General features: G+C 44.5%; 1 protein-coding gene across 1 annotated transcript; it reads right to left on the bottom strand.

Annotated features, from left to right (window-relative positions):
• Window positions 1-2,734: 2,734 nt before the first annotated feature.
• LOC130838903 (ADP-ribosylation factor-like protein 13A) lies at window positions 2,735-9,544 on the bottom strand. The gene is made up of 7 exons (XM_057712623.1): window positions 9,486-9,544; window positions 9,040-9,110; window positions 5,333-5,582; window positions 4,348-4,453; window positions 3,639-3,826; window positions 2,934-3,024; window positions 2,735-2,839 (listed from the first exon to the last, which is right to left on the bottom strand). The coding sequence occupies exons 1-7, from the start codon at window positions 9,542-9,544 to the stop codon at window positions 2,735-2,737; spliced, it is 870 nt and encodes a 289-aa protein (XP_057568606.1).
• Between the last annotated feature and the right edge of the window lie 3,454 nt (window positions 9,545-12,998).

Here is a 12,998-nt window from a genome sequence, read left to right as displayed (position 1 = left end):
GAACCGACCTCATAGACTTGTGAAAATGAAAGGCAGTAATGTTTGTAAACCACTTAGCCAAGTCTGGCAGAATGGAAGTGCTCACGCACCCGTGTCTGCCGCGACCATGGATGTGCTTATTGCTGTCAACGTCGTTCTCCTGACATGGGCACGGTGAAGCTGCAGCATTTTTCCTCGGTATAGCTTTCTCCTTCTGGTTAGAGTCTGAAAAAAGCATAAGCAGATCTTTCTGGCCTAAAGTTGCTCTGGAGTCCGATGTGGATTTGGTTCCTTGCTCTGCATCTTACAGGCTGTGGGGCCTTGGATACGTTATTTAACGTCTCTGTAAAATGCTGGCAGGTCTACAGCCTACTCCCAAGGGTTTTTAAGAATACGATAATGAATGTGAAGAGCTTAGTGCTGCGCCTGACATCCAGAAGGCACTCGGTAAATGGGGGCTGTGGTACTGAAAGTAACAGCTACAGGAATCGTGACTCATGATCACCACCACTACCACGGCCCTCCTTGGAATGGAGAGTTGAATGTGTTGAAGCTCATACAGTTTTTTGCATACCTAACCTAAGTGTTAGGAGAGACAGCAATGGCTACTCCTGAAGGGACAGCAAAAGAATTGTTGCCAGGCTTCTCAGACAGTGGCTGGGAATGTAAAACGGAGTTATTTTCGGAGGCCTGACGGAAAATGATTCAGCAAAGCGTACTTCTCAGCAGAACAATTCTATTTATTTTTGCCAGTCCTCTTCCACCCAAGAACATGGTTTGGGGGGGGGGGGAGGGGCGGGGAATGTAATTCTAAACTGACCCTGTACTTCTAAGGCTCCGTTGCCATTGGTCACCCACAACATGTTGCTAACGAACTTCATCAGGAGCATCTGGGTACAAAGAGTCGGGGCTCTGATCTTCTTTGCTAAGGTCGTCTTCATTCTCAAACGGATGCCCCCTGACTGTTCTTGAGCCTGTTGGTGGGGGTAAGATTCATTTGATGGCTCGAATGTCGATATACAGGCACAATGGGAGTTCTCAGGGATATTATGTTAGAGTAGGTGGAGTTGTAGGTGGACTGTAGAGGTATTCACAAACAGAAATTAAAAAACTGAATAATTGTAATGGTTCTGTAGATGCAACCATTTGCTAAAGGAGGGATATGCGATGTTTCTTTGGACTTCCCTCCTTTTTTCTCTTTAGCGCTCTGTTAAAAGTCTAAAAAGAGAAAGAAAATAGGCAGTCACTGCAAGTGAAGCTAAGCACCAGGCTTCCTGTCCTTCCAGGTCAGGAGGCTGTTAGCTACTTTCCAAGGGGTGTAGATTCCCCTCCCCCCACTAGGTGCCCACCCTCTGCCCTGGCCTCATACTTTCTCTCCCTTTTGTTCGCTCCCCTCCACTTAAGGAATACTAACTGTAGGATCCAAAGGCTTCTTCCCTGGGATCTTCCAGTCACATCTCCTCTGTGTCCCAGGTGTCCATTCTCTTCTTTGCCCTTGGTTCTGAGCTTATAGAAATGAAAAATGGATTTCAATTTTGGACAGAGATGTAGGGGTAGATTCTGACATCTAGAAAGACACTTCCTCCACTCTTCTTCCAGATTCCTTCCACTCAACTCTCCATTCCCAGAGCAGTACCTCTCTCCTCCTCAGTGTTCCTGTCTAGAGCCCTCTGTGTAGGGATAACAACTCAAGGTTCTGGGGTAGCCTGAAGGACCAGATCCTTTGGAGAGCAGAAGTAACATTATAATATTGACAGTTTACTATTGTGGAGACTGGGGCTAAGGAATACTGAGATGGAGTAGCCATTAGCAACAATGGTCCTTTAAGTCCTCACAGCTTTTTTTTAGTGCCATTAGTATACTGGGAGAAATCATATATTATTATTAAAAAGCTTTCCAATAACACAAATGGCCAAGGAAAGGTACCTTGGCTCTTCTCAAAATCACCTAGAATCTTACCCCTAGAGAAAACCACTGCTTGTGTTTGGTGATTCCCCTCCAGATATTCCGTACGTGATGTGTATATACATCACGCTCTACATGTTGTACTCTCACTTGCTGTTTTCCCTAACAGAACATCAGGTTGTGGAAAACTTTCCATGGCAGTAAATACAAGTCAACATTAGCCCTTTGAAGGTCTGCATAGTATTCCATTGGGTGGGTGCACCACAATGTAGCCATTCACCATGGTTAGGCATTTAAGCTTGTTTCCAACTTTTAGCTGTTATACATAATGCTATGATTGAACAACCATGAGCATCCTTTGTGGGTACTTGTGTAATTATCTTTGGCTTCAGTTCAAGACATGAGATGATTGGCTCATAGGGTTTGCACAATTTTAAAGTTCTCGATATCTATCTATTGAGAGAGAGGAGGGGAGAGTAGAAGGGAGACAGACAACTAAACGACTCTCCCTAAAGGTTGTACCAATGTGTACTTCCACCACTGGAAATCATAACCTTAAAGATAACCCGATAGCCATCCAAACAAAGGTCTTGGGGCATCATACTGGGCTGCCAGATGGTGATCCCCAAGCACTTCATCTACTTTTCTTTCTCCTGACCACCAACCACAGTAAGAGAAAAGAGTTTTGGACTCAAATAGGAATACTGTTTCATAAATTGTGAGGGAAGGCCTTTATATCTTTTCTTCTCTGCTAACCACTGATCCAGGATTACCTTCAAAAAGATTGCCCTTGGCATATGGAGCTGGGGGCCGAAAGTCATCTTTCTGATTGTAGCGAAGCTTAGTGGTGTTACATGCACCATCGCCCCCGAGAACATTCACCCTTCTCCATGGGTTCGTCTAAAGCAAATGTTACTGATAAGTTCTTTTTAGGTCTTGTTCTTATATCTCCTTTCTGTAGAGCAGGAAGATGAAGGAAAAAAAGTCAGTTGGTGCCGGAGAGCTCACGGATGAGTCCCTGGGGCAATAACATTTAATCAGCCACTTACGTATAGGATTGACTTTAGAGGCCTAGGTGCCATTGACTGTTGTTCTAGATGCTGTCCTTTTTCTTTGGACATTTGCATCCTGGTAGCAACGCTGGGGAAGATAGAAAGGACAAAGCCATAGTGAAAACAGATGCAAGCTCCTTTATCAAATCCAGCTATCACTCCATCCCTGCCATATGTCTTTGGAAAATTAAAGGGACAACAGAACAACAGAACATTTAATCCCTTCATTCCTCAAAATCTTGATCACCTCCTGTTGTTCTTTTTCTTCTTCTTTTCCATATTCCTGTTCCCTCCCATCTTTCCTTATCATTGGGATCATCGGGGAACAGGAAGCAGAGAATGTGGGGTACCTCCAGGACATTCATCCATAGAATATTGCCAATAAGCTTCTTAAGGGGCTTTTTCTCCTTTTCTCCTCTATGTGACAAACCAGGACGTTGAAGCCCTGTTTTGGAGATGCTCTGATACTGATGGCTTAACTCATCCCACTGACGTGACCACTCCAATTGTGCCGAGGGGAGGGTGTACCTAACAATGTTGGGATGTTTGTGGTCACTGCCCTTGCCCCATTTGGGCCAACTCATCTTGAGAGACTTACTCAGCACTGCACAGAATCCATCCCCTCCCAGAACTCCTTGCTTATTTTTGAAGATTGACTTTTGCATGTTCTTATCAGTTCACCTAATAGAGGCAGCTCAGTACCTGTCTGATGAGCATCTTTCCCCAAAGCCTCTGGTGCCCTTAGAGGCTGGGATTCTCGATGGGGGTGGCTCTTGGGGAGTACACAGCTCTTCATATGTATCCCCAATGGCAGATAACAGCCAGCGCAGGCCTTCAATTATAGGCTGTTGGTTCCCTCTTTGGAGGTTTTTGATGGCTGAACAGGGTTCCTGTGACAAAAAGAAGAGTAGGCTTCAGCTCAGGAGGCTGGGACCCCTGGGGTTCACAGTCCCAGTCACCCGCAGCCAAAGAGCTCAGCTACACATAAGTTCTGCTGTGCTTGACAAAGCTCTTAATACTTCCTAGGAGACATTCAGCATTCACTCCTGAGAAGGTAAATGAGAGGTACAAAAGCTAAGATCCTTTAATCAAGTGTAACATCTTGAATGTGTGACCTTGGACAGGTCACTCAAGAGTCTCTGAGCCTTTGCTTTCTTAACCATAAAATGAGGCTATTGAAACTTCCAACTTTAAAGAGCTATTTTGCAGGCCTAATGAGAAAACAGATGGGAATGTGTTATAAAAGCGTGATGTTTATGATCGCTGTTGAGTCAGAAATCATCACTGTAGCTGTTGCCTGGCAGGGAGAGGCCTTGCCTGATACCCAGCATAGGAGGCTGATCACGGACTGGGCCAAGGGAGGCATCAGCCTTATTTGAGAGGACAAGGGAGGGGAGGGCTGGACACTTACCACTCGGCACATGGACTTGCTCTTGCTCATTAGCTTTTCCAGCAGCAGATATTTAACAATATCACAAGGTAGCAGGGCGTCTTTCTTGTCTTGCTTGTTGGCCAGGCTAAAGCCAGGCATTGGAGAGAGGGAGGGAAGGAGAGAGGAAGAGTGAAACTAAGATAGAGGCCAAGGGCAAGAAAAGAAGGGAAAGAGGGGGGCAACCAATTCTGGTACAGCTGCTATATATGCAGGGACCAGCTTTTAAGCCATCCCCAGTGAGGTGAGCCAGACATTTTTCTAGCCAGCTCTCAATGAAGGAGAGAATAGCACAAGTAATTTGAACCTGAGATAATCCCCAGGTCTCACGTCTCACTTCCACACGACACACTCAAACTTTAATTAGAATTGCCAACTGGGATAGGAACAGATTTGGAGCTTTTACATCCTCCCCCGAACTCTCTTCATGTTTGAGATGGGGGTGCTAACCAGCAACAAAAAAGGCTAAAAGGGAGTGGGAGAGAGGTGAGAATTGACAGGCCACCTGAATTATTACCCTGGAATAAGAGTTACGTAACTGTCGAGTGAGGAGGCCAATGGCACTGAATATACAAAAGAGGGGTTTTCTACCCTCGTCTCAGGGTCAGAGACTGAAGCCAGAATAAAGAAGCAAATGTAGGAAGGCAGTCTTCAGGAAGAGTTGAGGGATGGGTTGGGGGGGGGACAGTGTTGGAAGATCCAGATATTACTCTCCATTTCCCTTTAATGCTTGCCTTCAAAATTACCTTTGCACAGTTAGATAACAGGTTCCCCCATGGCAGTGCCTGGTAGAAAGTAGCTCTTAAAAACAGGCCCCAGAGGAGAGGGGGGCCCCTTTGCGCCACTCAAAGAGGAGAGGAGCTCTAACTGGATGTGACAAAGGGACCACCTAGCCCTTTCTCTGTCTACTTCTCTTCTAAAGGCATAAGATGGGAAGGGGAAATTGGACACAAAAGCAGACTCTTACAGTAGAATGGGTTTCCCGGAAACTCTTCTATCAGACAGCAGGCGGGTTAAGATGACCCTCGCTTCCTGAATGCGCCTTAAGTTACTGGAATCCAGAACAAAAACCAGCCCATGTGCCCGAGCATAGTAGTTGGGCCAGATTCCTTGGCTCTTCCTGTCTCCATTCAGGTCGTAGATGGAAACGTCATAATTATCCAGCAGGAGTGTGGTTGTTTCAGGTTTCACAGAACTGTCTGTCCTACTGGGGAGGACTATGCATAGGGGAAGAAAGAAGCGAGAAGAAAACAGGGGACTCTAGTTAGATGAAAGAATTTGTTAAACGATGATCTGAACCTTGACTAGAGCCTGCCCTGAGGAATCCTACGGAGGTATCCTGCCATCCTGCTCCCACTCACCGATCCGTCCTCCTAAATTGGCACTTTGTTCATGCCACCCTCTCCTGGCTCAGTAACCTTCTGTGAGTACCCACTGCACCGAAGATAGAATACAGACTCCTTTCCTTCCTAACCTGTCAGATCCATCGCTTCCCTGACTGGTGTCCAGGGTCCCTCGTACCCAATCTCTTCCTATGCTTCTTGACTCGTTTGCCTCTCCACCCCCGACTCCGCATGAAGGTCTTGCTCTCTCTTGCCTTGAGCCTTCATAAGATGCTATTCCTGCTGGTTAGAACACTCTTCCACTACCCTCTGCTTGATTAACACCTATTTTGTTTTTCTAATATCAATTTAGATCTTGTTTCTTCTAGAAAGTTTTCTCTCACACCACCATCCCCCAGTACAGATAAGGTGCCTTTCTCCTGCGCTTACCACTATCACAGCACATATTACAGTGTTATAGATTCTATGATTTATTTATCTGGGTTAGAAACTGCGACAAGATAGGAACCCCTTCAGTTTTATTTACTGTTATATTCACGATGCTGAGCACAGAAGCTGGTACACAGGTGCTCAATAAATATGTGTTGAATGAATCTGATGAATGAATGAACATCCTTTCTTCAAGGCCCAGCTCAAACACCTCTTTCTTTAGGAAGCCTCTCTGACTGGCCCAGCTCTCCCTTTTCTCTTGTTGAGCACATGATCTGTTAAACTGGTCCTTCCCCTCATTCTGTGCATGTGCTGTCTCCCCAGCTAAGATATAAACTCTGTGAGGGAGGGGCTCTGCATCTCCTTAGACACAGTAGGTATTCAGTAAATGTTGATCATACCGGTTACTGTGGATGAGAGTATGAAATCCTCTTATGTCTCCTCTGAGCAGCCATGCCAAACTCAGATACGTTCGCCCTTTCAAGGCTATGACCAGACCATACAATCCCACAGGGCATTCCACCCTTCACGTAGCCCCCTGAGAACTGTGGTTCAGCATGACAGTCTGTAGACACATTCCAGTTCTTTGAACTGACAGCACTTACCTGTGCTCATGCTTGGGTTCCTTGCCCCGAATGACCATGGCAGACAAAACAGTTATAGTGAATGATGTTGATAATAATGGCCTATGTCCCAAAATGTTTTATAGCTGGTGTCTTCAAATGTTCACACAAGTTACTACTTGTAGATTGGAACTTCCTCCCTAGGCTGTTACCTGTCATAACCATTTGCAGGCGTTGGGGGGGAGGGGCAAGCGATTGCATTTTGGGTACAGAGGAACCTACTAGATTGACTCTGGCAGGCCTGCATGGGCAGGGGTGGCCTGAGATAGTCTTCAGAATGTGACATCAGTGGCACTTTGCTTCTTAGCCATTAAAAACGTCTCTGTGACGTCACAGCCATAAACCTATTGGTTTATGAATCAGCCCCAAGTTACTCACCAAACACAAGGCAAGTTATACAGTAACAAATTAAATAGACTCCAGGCTCTGTCCTCTAGGAATTAGCATGGAAAGCAGACACTGTTCTCATAGGCAAAATACCGTAGGGCTAATTACAGATGAGTGCTTCCCAAAGCTTACTAGCCATTAGAAAGGCCTGGGGAGTTCTTCAAATATAGGTTCCCAGGCCCCACCCAGACTGGATGGGAATCTATGGGTGGAGCTGAGTTGGGTTCTAAAAATTATCCCCACTTTTATCAGGAATCTTGTGATTCATCCTGGCTCCTTGATTTTCTTGCTGCTGCTTACCTTTTCACCATGTCTGCCACTCAGAGAATTAGGAGAGGCAGAGTCAAGTTTGCTGCCTATAAGGTGAGATACCAGGCTGAACCACTGGCTAAAATATGCTTGGGGCTGCCACTCCAAGGGTGGGGGGAGGGGGAGAGAGGGAAAAGTTGGAAAGAGGCAACATGTAGCCTGAGGAGAAGGATCGAATGGGGGAGACTATTCATTCCATAAATGAATGAGTACCTACCTGAAGGTAGTAAAAGTACAGAGATTGAAGATACAGAGCTGAAAGGATCCATCCTTTTTCCTCAAGGGCTCACAGTATAGGGGATGGACTTGCAGTTGTGCAATGATGTTGTGATAAGTGCATGATCAAGGGAGGCACAGAATAGAGTGGGAGCTGAGGAAGGAGGCACTGGGCATTAGGGATGACTTTCCTGAGGTCAAGCTTAGGCTGTGTCTTCAGGCATTTTGTGAAGCAGGTAGATGATGGAGGGGATGAAATGCTAGGTAGCAGGAGAGCATATACAGAACGCGTGGGCATGTGAACTAGAATGGCGTGGTGCAGATGAATGGCAAGTCATTTGTTTTGGCTGCATCAGGGGGCCTATGTGGAGAGCATGGAAAACGAAGCTGGAGGAGAAATCAGGGACCACATCATGGAGGGCCTTCATAGTGTGTGGATAAGCAATTTAACTTTTATTTGGACAGCAACTGGGAGGCACTGAGTGGTTTCAAGCAGGAAAGGGCCACGATCCGATGTTTGCATTAAGTCCTTCGGGCAGCTGTGTGGACTGAATACTGGGGAGACAACCACAGACGGCAAGATCAGCCAGCAGGCTGTTTGCTGTATTTCAAAGACATTGATGCTGGCTTCAAGGCGGCCAGAGACAGGAGTCACGTTGGCCCTTTCCTCTACTTTGTAGATTGCTGCCAGGTTATATAAACAACCACCTCATCATAATCCATGTTTTATTTAATAAAAATCAGTGGAGGGCATCCTATGCCAGCCACTGTGCCGGGCTCTTTGACTGATTGGCTTCGTTAGCTGGGGCTTCGCAACTGGAAAAGTAGCTCCCTGCAATTCTGTGTAATGGCTTCCTGAAATGTCACGGTAGCAATCTGGAGACTTGGTATTAAACTAGCATGTCTCTGAACTGACACCGTTTCTTAAGCTCCAACCCTCTATATGAGCTGTCACAAAGAGTTATTGAATGAACTTCATCATCCCACACTTGCCTCTCTTATCTAGACCAAATTCCACTTTAATTGAGCTCTGAACCAGACACTTTCAAACATGCCAGCCTTCCTAATCAACTGCAGTGCTTTACGTAGTCTGAGTTCATTCATCCTGACACTGTGAGAAGAACTTCAATTAGGATATCTTGTAAAGGGAGCAGATGACAGACATGACATAAACAGGCTGATAATACCCGAGGAGAGGAGTGTGTGTGTCTGTATCTGTGTCTGTGTGTCTCTGTGTTGGGAAGTGTTTACCTTCAAAAGAGGAAACTTGAGGGTCATGAAATAAGGCTAGGAAGGAATGATTATTTCATTGGTCACCGGGACCCATGGGAGACCTCAACCAGTATCTAATGCTCTCAGTTCCTTACATCTCTGGAATGCCTCCGCAAGAAGAGTCTTGCCTGAGCTGTCCAGTCCCACTATGGCGACGGTTGCATACCTAGAAATGGAAAAGGAAAATGAGCCAAAGCTTTAAAAGTACTGTTAGTTCTTAGGCTTAAGAAAGATTATACTCTTCCTTGGTGTTTGGGGCTCTGCCTGCAGTGGTCCCAATGCAGTCATAAAAGGGACAGCCGGGTGGTAGAAGGTGGTGTGGGAACCCCTCTCTAAAGCCTCCAAGGATGCTTTTCTTCCCTGGTTCACTTGCCTTGTAGAATTGGTCATCCTCTCCCCAACCCTTCCCCTCATCTTGTAGATACTACTTAGTCACCTCCCCTAATGATATATATCATAAAGATTTGTCCTTTGAGGGACCATGGGCAGGTACATTGGAGGACATGGTGGAACAGGTCTAGAGAAATAATTATAGTATTACCTTCGCGGCTCTTCAGTTGCCTTTAGACGAGAACAGCAGCCGGTCAGTAGCCGGAGCATGATTCAGCTTAGTTCTTTAATATTAAGGGAAACAAGGAAACAAGAAATCAGCCCCGTTATTAGCTCTGAACTTAAATCAGCTTATAAGTACACAGGTACTGAGAAACAGAAAGCCTGGGACTGTCAGAAGTCCATTATTTCATTCTACCCAACCTTGTCCTTGTCATAGAGGGAGGGACTGGTTATCATCAACTCTAGTGGCAAAATGGGGTGATTTCTTATTAAAGCAACCCACACAGGCATAATGGCACCCCTTCAGCCATAGTTCATTCCTGTTTTGAATATCTTCATGCAACCTTGGAGGTGAGGGTGGGGTGGAGAGCTGTCTTAGAGAAGAACCAGCTTAGGTTTCAAGAAGGACCTATTGGTACTCTCTCACTTTGTCCCAGCTTCCCCTTCGCCCCCCACCCCATGTCCTCAAGTCCGTTCTCTACATCTGCATCTTGATTCTTGCCCTGTCAGTGGGTTCATCAGTACCATTTTTTTAGATTCCATAAAAAAAAAAAGAAGGACCTATTGGAAGATCTGTTCTAAGTAACAGCTATTCATTGGGCTTGGTTCTCTTACTGCCTCTGCTTCAAAAATGTGGGTGTTGGTGACCCACTATCATAGATTTCATACAATTCCAAGTGCTATAAGGGATTTTAGAGATCATCTACTCTAATTGATTTCAAACAACAGTCCAGGTACCCGACTCTCAAGGATTCTCAGGGAGTAGCATAAGCTCCCCAGGTGATATCAAAGTACAGCCATATTTGGAAGTGACTGCCTAAGTAGAAAGGGTAATGTAGACAATCACTTCACAATTAATCCATGTTGTAGCCTGTATTAGTATTTCATTCCTTTTTATGGCTGAATAATATTCCATTGTATGGATATACCACCTTTTGTTTATCCACTCATCAGTTGATGGACATTTGGATTGTTTCTACTTTTTGACTCATGAATAATCCTGCTATGTGCATGTGTGCATAAGTTTTGTGTGGACATATGTTTTCAGTTCTCTTGGGTATATACCTAGGAGTGTAACTGCTGGGTCATTTGATAATTCTATGTTTAACCTTTAGGAAGTGCCAGATTGTTTCTACATTTTACATTCCTACCAGAATTGCAGGATGGTTCCAATTTCTCCACATCCTCTCCAACTCTCGTTGTTGTATTTTTTTATAGCCATACTGGTGGATGTGAAGTGGTATCTAATTGTGGTTTTGATTCATATTTTCCTAATGACTAATTATGTTGGGGTCCAGAGCTGGGGGAAGCTCTGGTTGGGTTTACAAAGTACTTAGGCTGATACTCAGATGGGCTTTGCTTAGCTATCTGATGAGCATGGTGTATGTGCCCACTTATCAATGGATAACTTAGCAGGGTTCTACAGAGTCACCCACTGTTTTAGAGAATTGCCATCTCCAAATAGGGACTCACATTCCATAGCATTTCTTAGAGCATAGTTCATTCCCTAGAAAATCATTCAGATTCCCATAAGGACCTTCTGGAGGATAGCTCTGGCTTATGCCAGATGAAAGGGAAACCTTATATGTGGCCTGTGATCAAACCAGCCTTGCTCCAGCTTTGCTCATGAAGCTGATAAGACCTAGAGCCTGAAACACTGGAGTCTGATTGTCTGGGTTCCATGATAGCCACCTCCCTTTGAGATGAGAAGTAGCAGCTTCATGTCTGTTTCCTGATAATTGTCAGAGCTTGCTAACTTGATCTCAGGCAGTCTGTATTTGTTAGTACCACTAAGAAAGATCAAACTGGCATCACGCAAATTCTTGCTTAAGAACATATCTTAAAGAAGGATAAGTGGGATAACTGAGAAGGAAAATAATTGGACTAGGGATTACCAGGTCCTTCATTTCTAGCGCCTCTCCTGGGCACTCTGGAATGAAATCACCTAAATTAAACCTACCATTTTCAGATTTCTTATCTATAGAATGGAGATAATGATATATTTTGCTTACCTTGAGGTGGTTAATTATGTATCTGAGTAGAAGTTGGTTCTTTTTGGGTGAAAGACCTAAGATGGGTAGAGTAACAGAAAAGTGTATTGAGCTCTCTAGCCTTCTTGCCAGAGTAACTGAGCTCAGTTGCCCCCTTCTAACGGGTAAGGCGATGTCCTCACAATGGCTGTCAAGGTTCTGACATATCCATGGTAACCAGCAGCCAACCCACATCTCCCTACCTTGCCTGATTACAGTTAATCACTAAATGAACTTTTAGTCATCATTTTTTTTTGTTTACAAAGTATTTATATAGAACTTACTATGTGCCACCACTCATTTAAGCACTTCATACATATTAAACTCATTTCATCCTTATTATAACATTACAAAAAGTAGGAGCTATCATTCTTTTTAAGAGATGAGGTTCACAAAGAGGTTAAGTAATTTGCCCAAGTTTACCTAGCTCGTGAGTGGTAAAGCCCAGAATTCAAATCCAGGCAGTCTGGTTTCAGAGTCTGTGTATTAAGTTAAGGGTCTCACAGGCTATGCGAGTGAGATTTCAGGGACCAGGGAAACTGCCTCAGCTCTGGGTCTTTCCATCTTTTCTGGACAAACTGTATTGTACTTATTCTTTCTTTTAAGTTGACTTTATTTTTTAGAACAGTTTTAGATATACAGAAAAATTACAAAGATAGTACAGAGTTCCCATATACTTTGCACACATTTTTTGGGTACACATTTTCCCCTTTTATTAACAGTGTTGACCTAAATCACATAAATGGCCAGTTATTTCTCCAGCAAAAATGGGTTTATTTGGGATCAACAAAGATTTACAATTTGGGGTCTGCAACCATGACAAGCCACACACAAGTACCTCTTACAGCAAGGAAGAGAAAAGGCAGTTGGGTGGGCTATACTACAGAGAGTCCATTGAAGGAATTGAGAGTTCGAAGTCTTGTGGCTTTTCATTGGCTGAGTTGTGGCAATCTCTCATTGGCTGAAGTCTTGCCAGACAAGAAAAGAAAGTCTTCCTGTTGGGCTGTGCTGTTGTCATAGGGTGTGAGAGCTTCCCCTTCTGGCCTCTTGACTATTTTCATTGTGGTTTTTGTTTATTAATTTTTACATTTCCTCCCTTTGATCATGATCTTTCTCTGAAAGCATCGCTGAGTAAGAGTCAGGTTTTCTGGTTTCGGTGGCTTTTTGTCCCTCAGTGCCAGAAGGGACCTTTCCTGGGTGTAGTGTCCCACAATGGAAGGAAAGTGCACATATTGGAAACCTGCTGAGGTCACATTTGAGTAATAAGGAAGGATAGGAGGGACAACTCTGAGGCACTTTTTATCTAAAGTCCATATATCATCAAGATCATAGACATTGGAGATCACATGAAGTGTTATTTCATCCTCAAAGGTTTGGCTGACAAACTTCTGACAAGCCTGTTCTAGATATCTTGTGAAAACTGTCTCATCAGATGTGTTTGCTTCAATTCTGGGAACTGTTTACTTTCAGGT

This window comes from Hippopotamus amphibius, chromosome 16, assembly GCF_030028045.1.
Source record: "Hippopotamus amphibius kiboko isolate mHipAmp2 chromosome 16, mHipAmp2.hap2, whole genome shotgun sequence".
Lineage (NCBI taxonomy): Eukaryota > Metazoa > Chordata > Mammalia > Artiodactyla > Hippopotamidae > Hippopotamus > Hippopotamus amphibius.
This window is presented reverse-complemented; position numbering and strand designations above follow the sequence as displayed.